Source organism: Podarcis melisellensis (genome assembly GCF_964234715.1).
Source record: "Podarcis melisellensis genome assembly, chromosome: 9".
NCBI lineage: Eukaryota > Metazoa > Chordata > Lepidosauria > Squamata > Lacertidae > Podarcis > Podarcis melisellensis.
Genome location: NC_138541.1, coordinates 46,108 through 65,195, shown reverse-complemented (window position 1 = coordinate 65,195; position 19,088 = coordinate 46,108). Strand labels below are relative to the sequence as shown.

Sequence of the window (19,088 nt, the reverse complement as noted above, 5' to 3'; positions counted from 1 at the left end):
GCAAGCAGCGAACCAAGGCGGAAACACAACAAGGGCCTTTTCAGGACGCGGCCCCTTGGTGCTGCAGCCCCAGCAGCCAGGTGCACCTTTAGGGAGACTGGCCGGCCATTTGCAGGGCCTGGGGAAGCAGAGACTCCCAAGCAAGCAGCTCTTTTCTCTCCCTGGTGAGAGGCAGGGCTGGGCCTACTCATTACACAAGGGAAGCCCTGGCCCTGCAGATGTTGCTGAACTACAACTCCCATCAGCCCCACCAAACATGGCCAACACCAGGGAGGATGGGAATTGTAGCTCAGCAGATCTCGAGGGCCAGCGGTCCCCCACACCAGTCCCAAAATCTGTGCCAGAGATGCTCTGGTGTGGCTGTGTCCTTGAATTGGCCTCCCAATCTGGACTCACCCCCCCCCTTGCTGGGGCCAGAGGCTCCCCGTTCCCAGTTGCCTGCCTGGTCCAAGTGTCCTGGGATGATGGTAATTTATATACCACCCTATACCTGGAGGTATCAGGGCAGTTCACATAAAAGATCAACATAAAAACCACAATATATATAATTAAAATTAAAACAACCGAATAACACCCCTCCAAAAACAGCCACATTTTAAAAGGGCATAGGATGTCAATCAATTCAACCAAAGGCCTGGTTAAAAAGGAACACTTTTGCCTGGAGCCTAAAGGTGTATAATGAAGGCACCAGGCGAACTTTCCTGGGGAGAGCATTCCACAGACGGGGAGCCATTGCAGAGAAGGCCCTGTTCTCATAAATGAAGAGGGGCAGCTTGGAAATCAAACCGATAAATGACGGTCAGAGCCACATCTGACAGCAGGGGTGCCAACCTCAATAAAATATGGGTGGGGGGCAGGAAAGTCCCGTCCTGCATAATCAACCACATGACATGGTGCACCCAAACCATTTGAATGGCAATGCCCATTAACTTTGGGAAGGCCCAGCCCCCTCAAATAGTTTTGGGGGGGGCGAAGACCCCTCAGCCCCTAGGAATTGGTTCCTATGGTCAACAGCACAGCTTGCCAAGCTCTTAATCTGGAAACCTCCTGTTTTCTGGGTGGGAGCACCTGTGGGAAGGGAAGGATCCTTTTTCTCTCCTGTGTTTGTCCTCTGCAAGAAAAAGAGCAGCTGCCCTCCAGCCCCAAAGCTGTGCATCTCCTTCGCTCACAGCAGCAGAAGACTGTGGCTCTGGAGGCCAATTCAACGATGCGGCCGCACTGGGGGCAGCTTCAGAGACATCGACAGGGAGGAAATAAAAAAGGCTGGGAAGCTGAGAGGGGGCTGCTGAGCATGATGGCGGTCATTATGGAGGATGAGAAAAATGTGGCCAGATGGGGGCATGGAGACACATGAATGCCAATAATTTTGTATCTATCTCTGAAAAACCAAACCTCAGACTCGGTGCCCCACTGACCAGGTATTTCCACACATTCACCACACAGTTCCGGGAGTCATCCCAGGCCAGGCTCCGGAACATCAGCTTCAGGTGGGCCCACCCGAGGAAGCCCCCGCAGTGCAGGAGGGTCAATTTGCAGCTCTGCAAGCAGAGGGAAAGCCAGGGGGTCACCCAGGGAGGAGGAGAGGCAGCTGCACTTGATCCAAAGAGATGCTCTGGAGGACGGCTCCCCTCCCTTTGCCAGCAGCCGGTATCTCCTTCCCTCTCTGCTCCCCTCCCTGTTGGCTGCCCAGATTCAGGCTGCTTGGTCAGGAGAGATGCTAAGAAAAAGGAGCGCTAGCTCACCATGGCCAAGTCACCAGCCCAGGACTGTCCGCACGGACCAGCAGCTCTCTCCGAGCTTTCAGGTAGTGGCCTTAGCAGAAACTGCTGGGAGGCAGCAGGGATTGAGTCTGGGACCCTCTGGGTGGGGGCTGCCCTGTGGAGTGGTGTCCATTTCCCTCAACCCTAAGGGAGATTCCAGCTGGATCTACATTGATGCTCTAAACGTCTTAAATTAAAACGTTCTATACAGCTTAATAGGAGTTTCCCATTGTCACGAATATCTGACAGATATTGAGTGAATCCAGAAAATGATTAGAGTGAAAGGAGAGTAAAGCCAAGATAAAAGAAGAGATTAAAGAAATAATGAAATGCGTTTTAGATGGAAAAATAAAGTAGTGTAACAAGAATGGCTGGAAGTCAAGTCACTTGGTGGGTGTCCGTGAGGTGTGTAGGTATGATGATATGTACAGTATAGGTAGGTAGTATATAGAGTAATGTAGGTATGTTTTATGTTATGAAAATAAGGTAGTGTGTTGTGTATGTGTATTGTATAAATGTATATGTATGTGTTTTATATGTTAATATTTTTTTTAAAAAGGCATTTCCCATTGTCAGAGGCTTTTTTATTAAATGACGAGTGTCAATCAGTCCTCCACTGCTCACGATGTAAGGGGAGCAGTTTCCCAAAAGCTGCCTTTCAGTGAGTCAGACTATCAAGTCTGCCTAGCTCAGTGCTGCCCACACTGACTGGCAGCAATGGCTCTCCTAGCTCCAGGCAGGGGTCTTGCTCAGCCTTCCCTGCAGATGCTGCCAGGCAAAGCATCTTCTGCATGCAAAGCAGGTGTCCGTGACCCCAGAGCGCTGGCCTTGCCAGTGTGCTGGGCCTGCGGATCTGAGGAAAGGGCTGGGCTCCCTCCCTCGGGGACACTGAGGCTACTTGCCATGGCTACTGTGCCATCTCGGTCCTTCAGGTGGAGCAGCAGAGCAAGGAGGCTGTAGAGGACTTCCTTCCTCAGGAGAGGCTTGTCTGCTTCTTTGGCCTTCATCACCAGCTGCCCAAACAGGGAGATGGATGCTGCACGGACGGGGCCTCGCTCCTGGGAGGGGGAACACCAAGGCGGAGAAGAGGCACCCAGGTCAGGGCCAGGACAGCTGCGCAACACAGGGTGGAGATGCAGGAATGTGGGTCCGGGGGGGCACTGGGTGACAGGTGCTTCTCGCCCCCCAGCTCTTGGGGGCACTGTGCCTTCTCCAGCGCTGTTTAACTGGTGGCCACTGGGATCGGGGTGGAGGAGAAATGCATTTTGGCTTGCACCTGAAGCCAAATCAATCAAATCCACACTTTCTAAAGCAATGTGAGAACAGAACTATCCTTTGAAGTTCACATATATTCAAATTATGTGATGCAATTCTCCAACCACTGTTTTCAAAATGCATACTTTGGGCAAAAGTGTGCACAAAAATGAAGATATTAGTGAAAACAACATTTCTCAAAAAGATTTGAACCTGTCTAGGCACTCGGGGGAAAGCTTCTCTGTCTCCAGGCTCCCTTCTCTGCCCTCAACTGGGTGCCTAAGCAGCAGCAAAGGCAGTGGCCAGAGGAGAAGAGGCAGGCCCACCCCCTCCCTGGAGGCCAGGGGCCCTCATGGCTGACGCTGACCCTCGAGGCGCTGGCTGCCTGGCCTTGCGCCTTTGCAAACATCCTCCTTCCCCAAACGTCCCCCACTCACATCTTCGAAAAAGGAGCGCACATTAAGGGCCAGGTCCATGCAGAGGGGCCCGATCCCCTGGCCGTCCATCTCGTAGACGGCAGTCATGATGTCCTGCAGACCCTGCAGGATGTCTTGTTCGTGGCCACTGAAGACGGAGCCAATCAGGGTGGGCAGCTCCTCACGGAGAACCTTGACCTGGGGGGGGGGGAGAGGGTGGAGGGGCTGGGGGGGCTCAGCATCCGCCACTCACACCAGCCACATCTGTGAGGGGTGTCAAGCACCCCCCTTGCTCAGACAGCCTCCCAACTGCTTCCTCTCCCACCCCAGCTTTGTCCTGACCAGAAGTATTTATTGCCTTGGCAGAGCACCAAGATGCGGGTAGGGAGGAGAGTGAGCGAAGGCAGGGAGACCCCCACCCACCAGGGGCCGGGTGAGGCAGGAAGCAAAGGCTTTAAAGGAGCAGAGGAGGTTTTTGGGGGAGTCCTGCTGACTCCTGATCTGAGAGGGTTTTCCTAGCTAAAAGCTGAACCCCCCCCATGCCCCCAGAGTCTGCTGCAGCTGCGCTGGCAAGAGGCTGGCAGGACACTGGCTGCTCCTTCTCCCTGGTGCTTGTTCAGGATCTCCCTTCGGCCCTTTGGCCTGGGGGTTAGGGGCAAAGGGGCTTGAACTGCTTGGCCACCTCCTCTTGGAAGAGGCTACCTCCCCCCCTCCCTCCGGGAGGCTGTGTCCCAGAGGGAGCCTCACCTGAGCTGAGCACAAGGGGCCCAAATGGAAGCCCTGTTGTGGGGGGCAGAGCATGAGGCCGCTCTTCAGCTCCTGGGGCCCTCCAAGCTCCAGCTGCTTCCTGGCCCCCCCCTCACCTTTGCCGGCTGGAAGACAAAGCTGCCAAGCCCCTTCAAGCACAGCTCCTTGATGATGGGGTTGGCGGCTGCTGATCCTTCCTCCAGGTGGTCTCGGAGGCTGAACCGGTTCATCATCTTGACAGCGGATGGGCTTTTGAGGAACTGAGAGGCAGGAGGGAAGGCTGAGTGGAAGGACCCCCAAGCCCTGATGGGACCCCTTCCCACAGAGACCCCAAGAGGCAGCCTGAGAGGAGGCGAGAAACGACTCAGTGAAGCCCCCCCCCCCGACTTGCCCTGGGCTCCAGGGCTGTCCTTGCGAGAAACCCCTTTCCCCAGCCCTCCGCTTGCCCTGGCCACTCAGGGCTTCTGAGGGGTGGGAGGAAGAATCCAGCTGGCAGCTGCCCCTCTGACCCCCTGGCACCGCCTCACCTCGATGACGAGAGCCAGCGCAGTCATCTTTTTCATCTCGTCCTCCTCGCTGTTGAGGATGAGCGCCGCTTCCCCAAAGATGCCGGGGATCTGGGGGCTGTCGCACTCGGTCATGGCCCTGCTCAGGCGACAAGTGGAGAAGGCAGGATGCCTGGGGAGGGCCAAAGTGGGGAGGAGGAGCAAAGGCAGCCGGGGAGCCGAGGAGGACCAGCACCCCCCAGGAAGGAGGCCTGGGAAGAGCTGCCTGGCAGGGCTTCCCCTCACCTGGCCATTAGGCGAGTGCCTTGCAAGAAGCGATCCGGGGTGCTCAGCACCATCCATCCCTGCTGGAACTCAATGCAGGCATAGACGGCCCAGTCTCCAGCCACAGAGAAGAGGTTCTTCATGATCTCTACCGAAGTTCTGCAAGGGACCACCAGGAGTCAGATCTCCCCAAAACTCCCCCAAACTCTCCTCCCGCAAGATGCTGCCTTGGGGCTGGCTCTGTGATGAGGCAGAGAGGCAGGTGCCTCAGGCGGCAGGGGCTGAGGGGAGGGGACTGCGAGGGCCACATCGCCTGCCCTGTAGCCGCCATGCTAGCCTTCAGCCCTCAAGGGCGTGGGAGATGCTGTCCTTTCACCAGCACTGGAGTGAGATCCGCCTGCCAATCCAAAGGGCATCTGTATGTGCCTGGGGGGAAGGTACCACCTTGCCCTTCACCTCATGCAGCAAAACGTCTTGAGAGCCAGGTCTGCTGCCCCATTTCTGAGCAGAATGTGGCAGGAAGAGAAAGCCAGAAGCCTCCTCCAGGCACCAGTGAACTGCGGCTCCCAAGTCCAAATGAAGAGGCTTCTTCCCATTTTTAGGAGACGCTGCATTTAGCAACGACTTGAGAACAGGCAGGTGGACTCAAAGGCCCCTCCTTCCCCGCTTTCCGCACAAAGAGCCCCAACCCACTTGTTGCATCAGCTCTTTCCTGCCTGCTGGAGGGGGCGGCCTCCATGGATCAAGCAGAAGGACCTCCTGTCATGCTGCACCACACAGGTTCCCCTGCCTGCATCCCCCCCCCCAGTTCTTCCTGCTGCAGGGCAGGACCCTCCCTGCCCCCCCCACAACAGACGCACACCGCTTCCTGCTGGGGACCGGCCTGCCCAACCTTCCCTTACGGATCCTGTCAGGTACCTCTGGAAGCTGAGGGCACTGGTGTTTTCTCTGAGGAGGATTTCCTGCCTGACTTTCAAAGAGTCGGGCAAGTCCAGCTGCATCACATACAGGACCTGCTTGAGCAACGGGATGAACAACTGCAGGTGCATCTCTGCCAAGGCCTTGCGGTATCCTGGGATGTGGAAGGTCTCGTAGATGACATTCATGGCCTGAAGAAGAGGAGCACCAGGCACTTGTCCTCACTGGGCCTCTGCACCCAGCAGCTTATTCTTCTGGAACATGCCATGTCCCCTCAAGGCCATTCACGCCACTGTCGCCTGTCTCCAAGTGCCAGTGCTCACACCCAAGAGAGAGGGAGGGGCCCTCTGCCTAGAGAAGACCAGCTTCCCACCCGCCAGTCAGTGGGACACAGCCAGGCCAGGCCCCGTTACTCACAGCCAGAGACATGGTGGCACTTTCTTCGTTGCTCTCCAGGGGATCCTTGACCTGAAGGTGCTTCAGCAGGAGCTGCAGGACTTGGATGGCCACCTGGGGGCCAGAAGCCATCACTGTCCAGAGCTCGTTGGCGTGCCTGTGAAGTCAGCCCGCGGGATGCAGGATCAGTCAGCGGCTTCCCCTGGGAGGAGCAGCAGCAGGGAGCAGAGCATGGCTGTGGGGGGCAGCCTAGCCACAGTTACCCAGAGAATCAAGCAGCCTACCTGTTGACAGGTATTGAGAAGGACAGGCAGCTCCGCATCACCTCCTCCATGTGGTAAGGGACCATGAAGGCCAAGGCCCTCAGCACCACCTTCCGGGTCCAGCAGGAGTGCTGGCGCTGCTGCAGACACAGGTAGATGGCACCAACGATGTCTTTCACCTGGGAGAAGAGAAGTGCTGAAGGCGGCCCAGCAGAGCTTCCGCCCTGTGAAGGTGCCCCTTGGGCTCTCAGGGGAGGAGTCAGGCCAAGGCTCCTTGTTCTGGCCAGCGCCAGAGATGTTTGGGTGCAAATGCTCTTTGGTTTATGTGAGACCTCAACACACACACTCCATTTTTGGCTTTTGTGTCTCAGTGGGGTTCATCATTTGCAAAGGGAAGGCAGCTCTAGCTCCTCAGTTGGAGTCACTGAGCCAGCAGGGTGGAGCAGAGGCTCCCAGGCTGAGGGACTCTTCTGACCATTAGCTATCTGAAAAGGGGAATCCCCTCACGCAAACCTGCCTGAGCTCTGAGGTTCCAGGGGAGGTCCTTCTGTTGGTCCCACCACCCTCCCTGGCATGCTTGGTGGGGAGGCAGGACCCGGCCTTCTTGGTGGTTGCGGCTCCCAGGCAATTTTAGAACTCCCTCCCCAGAGAAGCCAGACTAGCTCCCTCCTTGTTGTGCTTCTGCCAGCAGGTGAAGATCTTCTTGTTCCAACAGGCTTTGGGGGACTGACTGCTTTTAATGAAAGGGCTGGAGCCATGCTGCTTTTATTGTAATTACTTGCATGGTTTTAAAAGACTTTATATATGCATAGAGTTTTACTTCTATCAGTGTTCTGCATTCTGGTGACTGATTTTTCTATATTTTTAGCTGTTCTTGGTTTTATCTGCAAGCTGCCTTGAGTCCCATCAGGGGAAAAGGTGGGGTATAAAGAAATCTAGAATGATAGTCATAATCACCCTTTCCACCTTCATTGCGTGGTTCTTCAGAACGGCATTGAGCACTTCCTCTGCAGCCTTCAGCAGCTCAGCGTTGGAGCCTCTCAAATTATCCAGAACGGAGAGCAGGAAGTTTGTCAGCTGAGACGGGAACAGGTGGTCCTCACAGTGCTGCAAAGAGTAAAAGGTAAAATGGTGAGCCAGACCCACCAGGAACCCTCCCTGCTCTGGAAGCGTCCTGGGTTCAACCCCAGCAGCATCTCCAGGGAGTAGCAAATGAAAGATCGCAGGACAGACCCCAGTGAGCCTGAGGGACCGCAATGCCCAGCCTGGCATAAAGGCAGCCTCTTTGGGGCCTTCTTTCAGGAGCAAACAGCTCATGGTGGACGCCTTTTCCTTGCCACCCTTTGCTCTCATTTTAAACATCCCATAAAAATGCATAATTGTTCCCTTCTTAAAAGCTTAGATCTACATCCCCTTGGGAAGGCAGTGAGAGGAGTACGGCTGCTCTGCAGGTATGAGGCTGTGTGAGCAGAGGTGGATTTAGGGGAGCACAGCTGCTGGGTGAAGAGCCTTGGGGGTGCTGCAGGAGAATGAAAGGCAAGAAGTGGTGTGGGGAGCCGAATTTTGGTGTCGCACAGGTCCATGACTGGTGGGAGATGCTGGGTGGTTGTCCACATGGTCAGAGGGACCAAGCAGAACCTTCTTGTTCTGGGCAAATTTTGGCCAAGCTGGAGTATTATTATATCAGAGATCATAGTCCAGAAAATCTGGAGGTGCCTGCCCATCAGCTGCTCCACGTGAACCCCCACCCTGACCCTCACAAGGACAAAACAATGTTTTTTGTTGGCTGCAGGCAAGTGCCAGGCCCCTCTCCCCACATCACCACCAGGGATCCATGCCATTGGGGTGGAGCTGGCATGGGATTCAGTTGGAGCCCATGCACAGAGGCCCAGGGGTCTGGAGCCTGTGTGGGGCACTTGGGACCTCGTGAGGCCATTTCCATTGCTGAGAGTGAGGTGCAGGGCACCTGCAGGGCACCACCTGAACCTCCCTCCTCCCTCCTGTAGATCAGAGATCATGTCCAACCTTTTTTGTGGTCCTTAATGCTGGCTTTGCACCCCTGCTGTCACCACCATGACCCACTCTCATGGCTCCACAGGGGATGGCATGGGTTTGTGTGTCTGTCCCCGGTCTCTGCTCTGCTGTGCAGGGGGCAACGCATCCTGAGAGGCCCCCTGCTGCTTTTGCAGAGGCCCCTGAGAGTTGCTGCCAACACACACTTTCTAGGGCTGGGGGAATTGTCTGGGTGACACACAGAGCTGGATTCTGAAACCAGCCGCCATGGCTGAGCTGTCTGTCCCTCTGTGCGCCAGGGGACTGGTCACCATACCATGGCCATGTGCCAGCTGCTCTCTGGAATCAGAAAAGAAAAGCCATCCTCTTCCTGGGACCTCGAGTACCTCCTCACTGACCACCTCATCCTCTTCTGCTTGCTCTTCTTCAGTGCTGTTGAAGGAACAGAGGGAAAAGGAGGAGACCACTCTGGGCAGCAGCGACTTCAGCATTTGCCAGAAGCTGCATATTGAAGATGCCAGGCAGGCACACCCTTGCAGGGAGGGACTTCCACAATTTAGGGGCCGCCACACAGAACACCCTCTCCCAGGCCAAACCTCCAGCTTCTGCAGGTGGAGGAACTACCAAGAGGGCTCCCTCCACGCAACATCTCAGAAGGAGGCAGCCTTCCAGGTATTTGGAGCCTGAGTCATTTAGTGCCCTAAACACCAATGTAAATGTGGATTGGACCCAAATGGTGGCCTTTAAGAAATCAGTCTGACACGGCTGACACCCCCTTGCCCCCTGCAGGTGCGATGGGCAACTGTGGCCTCTGGCTCACTCACTATCTGGGCACAGCAGCAAAGAATCACAGAATTGTAGCATTGGGAGCAATGCCAAGGGCAATCTAGCCCAGTCCCCTGCAATTCAGGAAGCCTAGCTAAAAAGATGTGGCGGCAGCAGATCCCCCATGTCTTACCTTGCCGACGCAGTAGGACCTCATAGAGGCAACTGACTCCTTGCACCGCAAAGGAACTGATACGCTGCACCGGATCATTGCACAGAGTAATCAGGACAGCTGTCAGATGAGCCAACTTGCAGAATTCCCCTGAGAACTGATTTACAGAAGGGAAGGAAAGGAGCTGCTGGCAAGGCACCCTCTGGGCTTCAAGGTGGTGCTGCCTGCTGTTGTGCATGGACTGGGATGCCCACTGCGGCGACCCAACCGCCACAGGACACATGTCTGGAAGCAGCTTGGGCAGGATCGATGCCATGCGTGCTCAGGAGAAATGCCAGGGGAGTCTGAGTGTGTCTGCTTGAGGGGAGCATTGACCTCCCCCCTCCACAAACCCATGCAGAGTCCAAAGAGGCCTTCATGGATTCTACCAACGCCCTGAGTCATCATCATCATCATCATCATCATCATCATCATTATCATCACCATCATCTTATTATTACTAATTCAAATTATAAACCACCCTATATTCAAAGATCCCAGGGCAGTGTACAATATTAAGAACTTAATTTACACAGCATAATAAAAAATAATAATACAGAGCATAATAAAACACAGCATGATAATAAAATAATCATAATAGCACCCACCCACATGTAACAGGCCATAGATTGCTTAACGGTGAAGGCCTGGGTAAAGAGGACATGTAAAGACATCCCATGATCTTGCCAGGTGAGCCTCTCAGGGGGGAGCATTCCACAGTTGGGCAGCCATCACAGAAAAGTCCGGTCCTGGTCGTGCAAGAGAGCTAACTCTCCTGAACGCCCAAAGTGTTGGAAGTTTGTCTGGATGCTGCAGCCACCGCTGTGGAAACATCTTCTGCAATTCCCACTGAAGGGGGGCAGAAGAGTCCTCAGGCCATGCGGGGCTGGAGCAAACAGCCCAGCCCCATCCTGGGCCTGTTTTCCTCCCCAGGGAGCCAAGGTTTCCTCTGCCCCTCTCTGCCAGGCGCTGCGATGGGCTCCAGGGGGCACCGTGCCATATGTGGAACAAAGGGGGCAATGAGCAGGGGGCTCAGTAGCCCCAGGGCTGTCCCTGCTGGGCTTCTGGCTGGGAGTGCGTGAGGAAGAGAGGCCTATTCTGGGCCCAAGGAGACTTTGCTGATACTCACGTCTGAGTGGAAATGTGTAGCGACGAATTTCAAGAGCTTCATGGCTGTCTCCACAGCATTCTCTCGCACATGGTTGACTTTTGCCTTCATCCAGGGCTCCATGAGCTGGAAGACAAAGGGGAAACTCAGGAAATGTGTCCTGGCTGAAGTCTGGGACTGAAGTTGAGGGTTGCAGACAGCGCTTCTCTTCCGTCAGATTTTGCATAATTAGCAGGACTAATTATTGGGTGTGTTTTTGTTCCTGTTAGCATATTAGCAGTCACCTCTGCATCTTAGAAAACAAATGATTTATGTCACTAAACATGTCTCTGAACACCCCCTGCCCCCTTTCAGAGATCTGCTTGGCATCCTGTGATGTGTGGCCTAAGAGGAGAGAGCCTGAGAACTACGAGAGGTGCCAGCACTTGGCAAAGGCACCAGAGCTCCTTCCGCTGCCCCCTCTCTAGCTGCACACCCCCAGCATTGGTGCCCAGGGAGGCGGGCAGGTGAGGGGCTCTGGCACCAGCTCCCATGCTGATGAGCATGCAAAGGATCATGCTGCTTGCCTCGCCACCATTGCATTCCTTTGCATTCAGTCATACCTCCATCATGTGCTCCAGCTCACTTGGGCTTCGGTTTTCCAGCAGCAGGGCCTGCAACATCTCTTCAAAGCTGCTGATGGTCTGGAAGTAGAGTCCCTGGAGCAGAAAGAGGCAGCTGCCATTAACCTTGCACAGCCCAACAGAAAAGAGGCATGGGGGCTGTCTCTCTCTCTGTGTGTGATCTACCTACCTACCCCTTGCTAAGTGTTTGTGGGGTGCAAAACATCCTAAATCCCTGGATACAATAACAGAATGAATCAGGCTTGGGGGAGTTAAACTGTTCCAGGCACTGAACCCCTGGATAAAGTGGTTATGTTAACAATACAAGCCAGGCCAAATTGGTCATCGCTTCCTGAGTGTGGGTCATTCAGGAAACAAAGCCTAGAGAGGTAGTTAGCAGGGGGCAGAGTTGTGATGCGCTGACAAAGCCTGTGACAACTGTAGGAAAGAGTCAGAGAGCAGGGCTGATTTCTGTTTTGGATCCAAAGCTATTGCGCCTATTGGAGAAGCAAGACCTCTGGAGCTCAGGTTGTGTACATGGGTAAATGAACCATATACCATAAAGATAGAAGGGGAAGAAATGGAGGCAGTAAGAGATTTTACTTTCTTGGTTGGGTTCCATAATCATTGCAGATGGTGACAGTAGTCACAAAATTAAAAGACGCCTGCTTCTTGGGGAAAAAGCAATGATAAACCTAGACAGCATCTTAAAAAGCAGAGACATCACCTTGCCAACAAAGGTCTGTATAGTTAAAGCTATGGTTGTCCCAGTATGTATGTATGTATCGCCGAAAAACTGATACTTTTGTATTATGGTGCTGGAGGAGACTCTTGAGGGTCCCATGGACTGCATTGGAACTAAGTGGTTTCTAGCTGTGATGGGTTAAAAGAATATGAAGAAATGGGTTTATATAAGTAAAAATCTAAGATTGTAATAATTTAAGAATAAGATCTGGGTAACAAAAAGAGGGAAAGAAATTGTTGAATTAATAATTTGATTTGGAATACAAAAAAGGGTGGTATGAGGAGGTCCGAGAAACAAGTAAATGAAAAATAAGGAGATGGAAAGATTGATTATTTTTAACAATTTTTGTTGGATATTTTTTCTTTTTTCTGTTTTTTTTTTTTTACTTTTTGTAATGTAAAATCCTTAATAAAAATTATTATTAAAAAAAGAGAGAGAGAGTCCCATGGACTGCAAGAAGATCAAACCAATCCATTCTGAAGGAAATTGACTCGACTTCCGGAGGCGGCGCGAACGGCAATGGCGTTCCTCTTTGCGCTGTGAGGGGGAAGCTCCACGGAAACGGGTCGTCCGCTACGGCGAAGCGGAGACCCGCATCGGAAACCCACAGGCAGCGAAAGCCTGTGGTCGTGGGCACCAGAAGCGCCCCCCGAAACAAAGAAGGGACCCCGTAAGGGGTTTCTGAACGTGGAAGGGCTAGCGCGGTGCTGTGAGTCGATTGCTCTTTCTGTGGAGTGAAGCCGCATAGCTGCTGTCGGTGAGTGCTGACTTTTTTTCCTGGGAACATTCGATTTGAAAAGCAACAACCCGTGAGTAAAAAAAGACAGAAAGAATTGGAGACTAAATTATCTAAAATCCGGCTAAAAGCGGGAGACACAACCAGGAAGTCCGTCTTCCGCTTCTGCTTAAGATCTAAAGCAAAGGACTTTGATGTCTGGAGCCTTTGAAGAGGCGTTAAAAGTAACCAATCTTTGCATCTATTGGAGCTGCTCTCATTGAGATTTAGGATTTAATCTTCTTAATTGTTTATTTTTTATTATGGACTGTGTTTTACCTCTTCTCTTGGAATTACAATCTTATTGAGAAACCCAGGCAGTCGGAATGCCTGATTAACAGAACTGTCAGATTGTAGACTTTGACACTTTGCTACATTGGTCTGCTACAATTGAGTGTTACTGGAACTGCTACATTGGAATACTTTTTCTGGCACTTGCTAGAGACATTGTTGTGCTTTTAAGACCAACTCTGCTAACTATAAGAGAACTGAAGGTTCTTTGGAAACTAATGGCTGTTTGGACATTGTTTTAGAAGTTTTGGAACTTTGGATTAACTGGAGTTTAAAATTATTTATTTTAACAACTTTGCCTCTTCCCTCAAGATACATTTGAACTCCCTCTAGAGGATTTTGGACTTACAACTGTATGTGACTTTGCTTTCTCTTTCCCTCCCTCCTATCTTGTTGTTTACTCTCTGGGCTTGTGGATTCCTATGGGAACATACACAGTCTGACCTTGGCTAGTAGACAGAACTGGAATGAGCGGCACTGGGAAAACAAGAGCGGCTAAAGCGAAAGCTAAACAAACAACTTTGACTTTAACTTCACAGCCGTGTAGTGAAGTACCTGCTGTTTTGGTGGCAGAAGAAGAAGGAATTGAGCAAACTTTGTTGGAGGATATGGCAGCAGGAGGATCCAACTCAGTACTAGACAAAATCTTTCAAAAATTGGAAGCTTTGGATAAAAAAGCGGATGAGCAAACGGCTAAGATTGATCAAAATATAGCCAGTGTTAACAAATTAACTGAACAAGTTGCTCTGAATGCACAATCAATTGGGAAACTATTTGAAGCCACCACAGAAAATCACAAATTGGCCGAGGAAGCCAATCAAAAAGCTGAAGCATTAGAGCAGGTGGTAAAACCATTGCACAAGCAGATTGGTGAACAGCAGGCTTATCTGTCTATGATAGAACTACGGAGTCGGGAAAATAACTTGAGATTGAGGTCAATATTAGAACTGGAACAAGGGAATTTAATTGAGTTCCTGACAAAAGAATTCTCCAAGTTTTGGACATTGGAAGAAGAAAAGGACTTTAAAATCGTGACTGCCTTTAGACTTGGAAAAGTAACAAGGAAAGACAGGCCCAGAGACTGCTTGATTACTTTGAGATCTAGGGAGGAAAGAGATAAAATACTAGGCCTACATTACGGAAAGTCACTTGAAATTCTGGACAGAAGAGTAGAAATTTACAAAGATATTCCAAAACAACTTTTGGACCTTAGATCCACCTACACAGAGTTAGCAAGACTGCTGAGGAGCAATTCAATTGTTTTTAGGTGGGAATTCCCCCAAGGATTATCTTTTACATTCAGAGGGAAGAAGGTGAAAATTAAGACAGCGGAGGACAAAGAAACTTTTTTGAGCGCTTACGGAGAGGACCTTCAGAAAGGGATTGAAAGACCCTCAGGGTCTGGGCCATCGCCTGTACCTACACCTTCGGGATCTGAAGATCAGGAGAAAGAGACACTACCATCAAAGGAATAACAGAATTGTCCAGGATGTCTCTGCAACTTCTGAGTTGGAATATTAACGGCTGTAATTCCCCGGAAAAAAGGAAAAGAATATTTCATGTATTGAAGAAAGAACAATTGGACATTATTTGTTTGCAAGAAACACACGTGACTAGGCTCCACAGACAAGTGTTAATAAACAAGAGATTAGGCCAAGAATTTATCTCTTCGGACCAAGTTAAGAAAAGAGGAGTGGTGATATATGTAAAGGAGAGCCTATCACCAAAATTTTTATTCAAAGATGAGCAAGGAAGAATTTTGGCAATTGAGATACAAAATCAAGGAGAAAAGTTTTTGATATTAGGAATCTACGCACCAAATGAGGGGAAATCGGAATTTTAAAAGAAGCTGCATGAGATAATGCTGGACTATCTGGACTATAACAACATCATTATGATGGGGGATATGAATGGGGTGCCATCAACAAACATGGATAAGTCACACAGCCAAAATGTGACAAAAGATGGCAGACTACCTAAAACTTTCTTTGAACTGACTGACAATATGGACTTGATTGACATTGGGAGGACAAAGAACCCCCTAGGAAGAGAAGGAACATTCTTTTCTGAAGCCCAACTGACATGGACAAGAATCGACCAAATATGGATAACTAGAGGTCTGGCACCTAAGATAAGAAAAGCGGAAATCTGCCCGACTTTACAGGAGCCAGAATCTAGTACGAAAAGGGTATTACAATTGATTTATGAGTTTGGTCGGGTGGCGGGATTTAAACTAAACAAGCAAAAAACTAAGGTATTGGGGAAAAACTTGACACCTTCAGAATCAGAAAGGTTTCAGAAAGAGACAGGGTTAAATGTGGTTAAAAAAGTAAAATACCTAGGGGTAAACATAACAGCCAAGAATCTGAGTTTATTTAAGGATAATTATGAAAAGTGTTGGTCAGAAATCAAAAGGGATTTAGAAGGTTGGTCAAGATTGAAACTTTCCTTGTTGGGCCGAATTGCTGCTATAAAGATGAATGTACTGCCAAAAATGCTGTTTCTGTTCCAGACTTTACAGATTGTGGATAAAGTGGAGTGTTTCGGGAGGTGGCAAAGAGATATCTCTAAATTTGTTTGGCAGGGCAAAAAGCCCAGAATTAAGTTTAAAATATTAACTGATGCTAAAGAAAGAGGGGGGTTTGCCCTGCCAGACTTAAGGTTGTATTATGAATCAGCAGCTTTCTGCTGGTTGAAAGATTGGCTGCTTCTTGAAAACACTGACGTTTTAGATTTGGAAGGATTTAACAATGCTTTTGGATGGCATGCATATTTGTGGTATGACAAGGTTAACATTCATAAGGCTTTCAAGAACCATATTGTTAGGAAAGCAGTGTTTAATGTCTGGACAAAAGACTTATTAGAAAACAAGACCCCAAGGTGGTTGTCACCAATGGAAGCCAAGGCTCGGAAAAGACTCAATATGGAGGCCAAATGGCCGAAATATTGGGAAATACTAGAAAAAGACGGAGATAATTGGAGGCTGCAGAGTTTGGAGAAACTAAAAGATAAAGTGCAAGATTGGCTACATTATGCTCAGATTAAAGAGGTTTTTAATTTGGATAAAAAGATAGGATTCCAGGTGGAAAAATCGAAGTTGGAAACAGAACTGCTAGAACCTAAGACTAAGGTACTCTCAAGAATGTACAACTTGCTGTTAAAATGGAATACACAAGATGAAACGGTTAAATCAGCTATGATAAAATGGGCACAGGACATTGGGTATAATATCATGTTTGCTGACTGGGAAAGGTTATGGACCACCGGTATGAAATTCACAGCATGTAATGCCTTGAAAGAAAATATTATGAAAATGATATATAGGTGGTACATGACCCCAGTCGAGCTTGCAAAAATATATCATCTGTCTGACAATAAATGTTGGAAATGTAAAGAAACTGAAGGAACGTTCTTTCACCTCTGGTGGACTTGCCCTAGAGTTAAGGCTTTCTGGGAAATGATATATAATGAGTTGAAAAAGGTATTTAAGTATACCTTCCCTAAGAAACCAGAGGCCTTCCTCCTGGGCATTGTTGGCCAGAGGGTGTTAAAGAAGGACAGAACATTCTTTATGTACGCAACAACAGCAGCAAGGATACTTGTCGCCAAACACTGGAAAACCCAAGATTTGCCCACGCTGGAAGAATGGCAGATGCAACTGATAGACTATATGGAACTAGCAGAAATGACTGGCAGAATCCGAGACCTGGGAGAGGAAGCAGTGGAAGAGGATTGGAAGAAATTTAAGGACTATTTACAAAAATATTGCAAATTGTATGAGTGTTAAGAAGGATGCGAGATTGAAAATAACATGGCACCACTAAGCTAGTTGAAAATAATATGAGAACAAGTGAAATTTAAGAGAAAGATAAATTTTGGATAAATATTATGTCTAAATTAAGTACTTAAGACTTAGATAAAAGTATTTAAAGTTAGGGACACAGTATTGGAAAATTACAAAATAAGAATTGAAACAAGGTGATAAATTGCTGGTTAAAGTTTTATAAATTAGGAACGCAGGAACGAGAGATGCGAGGAAGTCCGAAAAGCGAAGAAAATATGGTTATTATCTATTTGATTCTGTTGTGGTATGCTTTTTGTATAAGGTGTAAACTCTATTTCTTTTTTTTCTTGTTTTTTCTGTTTTCTCTCTTCATTGTATTAATAAAATCTTTAATAAATATTTTTTAAAAAAAACATTCTGAAGGAAATCAGCCCTGAGTGCTCAGTGGAAGGACAAATCCTGAAGCTGAGGCTCCAATACTTTGGCACCTCATGAGAAGATAAGACTCCCTGAAAAAGACCCTGATGCTGGGAAAGATGGGGGGCACAAGGAGAAGGGGATGACAGAGGACGAGATGGTTGGACAGTGTTCTCGAAGCTACCAACATGAGTTTGACCAAACTGCGGGAAGCAGTGGAAGACAGGAATGCCTGGTGTGCTCTGGTCTATGGGGTCACAAAGAGTCAGACACGACTAAATGACTAAACAACAACAGCAAACCATAAAGACTCCATAGACTTTGCTGTGCCTCATTTCCAAAAGGAAACACAAGCCTAGTATAAGCCTCAGGACCCTGGAGTCTCACACCAGAGAGATAAAACAGCCTGGCTGACACCCACCCCCCTTGCCACATGGGGTTGGGGCCTGGTCATTATCCCAAGAAGTCATTTCTCTGCCTGGACTAGCCAGAGTAGAGGAGAAAAAGGTAAGGGGTGTCTGGGTGTTGGCTCCTTTCTGCCAGCTCTTTGACTACGGAGGGCGAGAGAGCTGGCGCAGGCCTCTCCCCACCCAATAAGGAAACTGCAGCTCCATGCCACCCACAAAGCAGCCATATCGAGACCATTCTGCAGAGAGAAGGAGCTTCTCAATTCACTGATGGAGCCTGGAGCAGTTTCGTGTACTCTGGTGTTGGTGGCGGATGGGTGGGCGATGAGGGTGGAGATGCAGTGGGGTAGCACAGCTCCCCATGTTTCCTGTCCTGCGCCCATGAGGAGCCCTTGATATTAAGATTTATCCAAATGACAAGTTCTAAAATAAAAAAAATTCCTTCCAGTAGCACCTTAAAGACCAACTAAGTTAGTTCTTGGTATGAGCTTTCGTGTGCATGCACACTTCTTCAGATACACAGAAAGCTCACACTTCTTCAGATACACACGAAAGCTCATACCAAGAACTAACTTAGTTGGTCTTTAAGGTGCTACTGGAAGGAATTTTTTTTGTTTTGACTATGGCAGACCAACACGGCTACCTATCTGTAACAAGTTCTAAAATGGCAGCCAAGATGCTTCCAGGGCCGCATCCAGAGGGTGCTGTCAGAGGGCCCCTTTCCTGTGTGGGGAGAGATCTGCTCCTTCAGCACAAGCACTTTCATCCATTTGGCTGGTGGCCACTGCCAGACAACTACTGACAAGTTTTAAACAGTAAAATGCAGCTAAGAGCAATTGGTACAAAGAGAAAACAAGCCGACCAGTACAAAAACATCACAAAACCACCCCAAGCCAGCACAAGGTCAAAACCCACCAGGGTCAAAAGCCAGGCAGCTCAAGGAGCTGCAGTTCCAGCCAAAGAGGCCAGGCAAGGCAGAGCCTGGGGGGCGCACCCCATAAGCACCTGGGGCATGACTGCCAGAAGAGCACCATGCTCAGCTCTGGGAATGCAATGGCAGCAGCCAATGGGAAGTGGAGGCATGCAAACAGACGTGCATAAATTTGCATGCACAGTTGGTTGGGATTTGCCAGATCTCTCATCTGCCCATTGTAAATTCCAGGGCAGTTCTCATCCGGAAACTATGTTGCAATGCAAGTGAGATGGCAAAGGGAAGGGCTCACTTTGACGCTGTCTGCCTGCTCATCTGCCGCAATTTGCCCTTCCAGGAGCTCCAAGGGGGCCAAGCAAAACATGCTTTGGAAGGAAGCACAGAGGAGGCTGGTCTTCTTCTCTGCCTCAAGGGGAGGCTTCAGTTTGCTGAGGAAAAAGAAACACACCTGAGATTAATCTGTGGCAGCAAATGGTGAAATGATGGTTGTGCTCAAGTTGATTGAGTCACATCCT

At 49.7% G+C, this 19,088-nt stretch overlaps 1 protein-coding gene across 3 annotated transcripts in view; it reads right to left on the bottom strand.

Moving 5' to 3' along the window:
• Positions 1 to 19,088, bottom strand: part of LOC309378055 (maestro heat-like repeat family member 5) — a 50,234-nt gene that overhangs the window by 5,131 nt on the left and 26,015 nt on the right. For 2 of the 3 annotated variants that reach the window (XM_081925840.1, XM_081925838.1), the window contains exons 13-27: positions 18,866 to 19,001; positions 11,224 to 11,319; positions 10,643 to 10,747; positions 9,496 to 9,631; positions 8,854 to 8,969; positions 7,482 to 7,631; positions 6,546 to 6,703; positions 6,283 to 6,418; positions 5,866 to 6,056; positions 4,969 to 5,106; positions 4,705 to 4,822; positions 4,294 to 4,437; positions 3,452 to 3,628; positions 2,663 to 2,818; positions 1,416 to 1,538 (exon numbers count right to left, since the gene is read on the bottom strand). In XM_081925840.1, coding sequence (XP_081781966.1) covers positions 1,416 to 1,538; positions 2,663 to 2,818; positions 3,452 to 3,628; positions 4,294 to 4,437; positions 4,705 to 4,822; positions 4,969 to 5,106; positions 5,866 to 6,056; positions 6,283 to 6,418; positions 6,546 to 6,703; positions 7,482 to 7,631; positions 8,854 to 8,969; positions 9,496 to 9,631; positions 10,643 to 10,747; positions 11,224 to 11,319; positions 18,866 to 19,001 — 2,080 coding nt within the window. The remainder of the gene's footprint in view (positions 1 to 1,415; positions 1,539 to 2,662; positions 2,819 to 3,451; positions 3,629 to 4,293; positions 4,438 to 4,704; positions 4,823 to 4,968; positions 5,107 to 5,865; positions 6,057 to 6,282; positions 6,419 to 6,545; positions 6,704 to 7,481; positions 7,632 to 8,853; positions 8,970 to 9,495; positions 9,632 to 10,642; positions 10,748 to 11,223; positions 11,320 to 18,865; positions 19,002 to 19,088) is intronic. The other variant, XM_081925839.1, reaches the window with a different exon arrangement.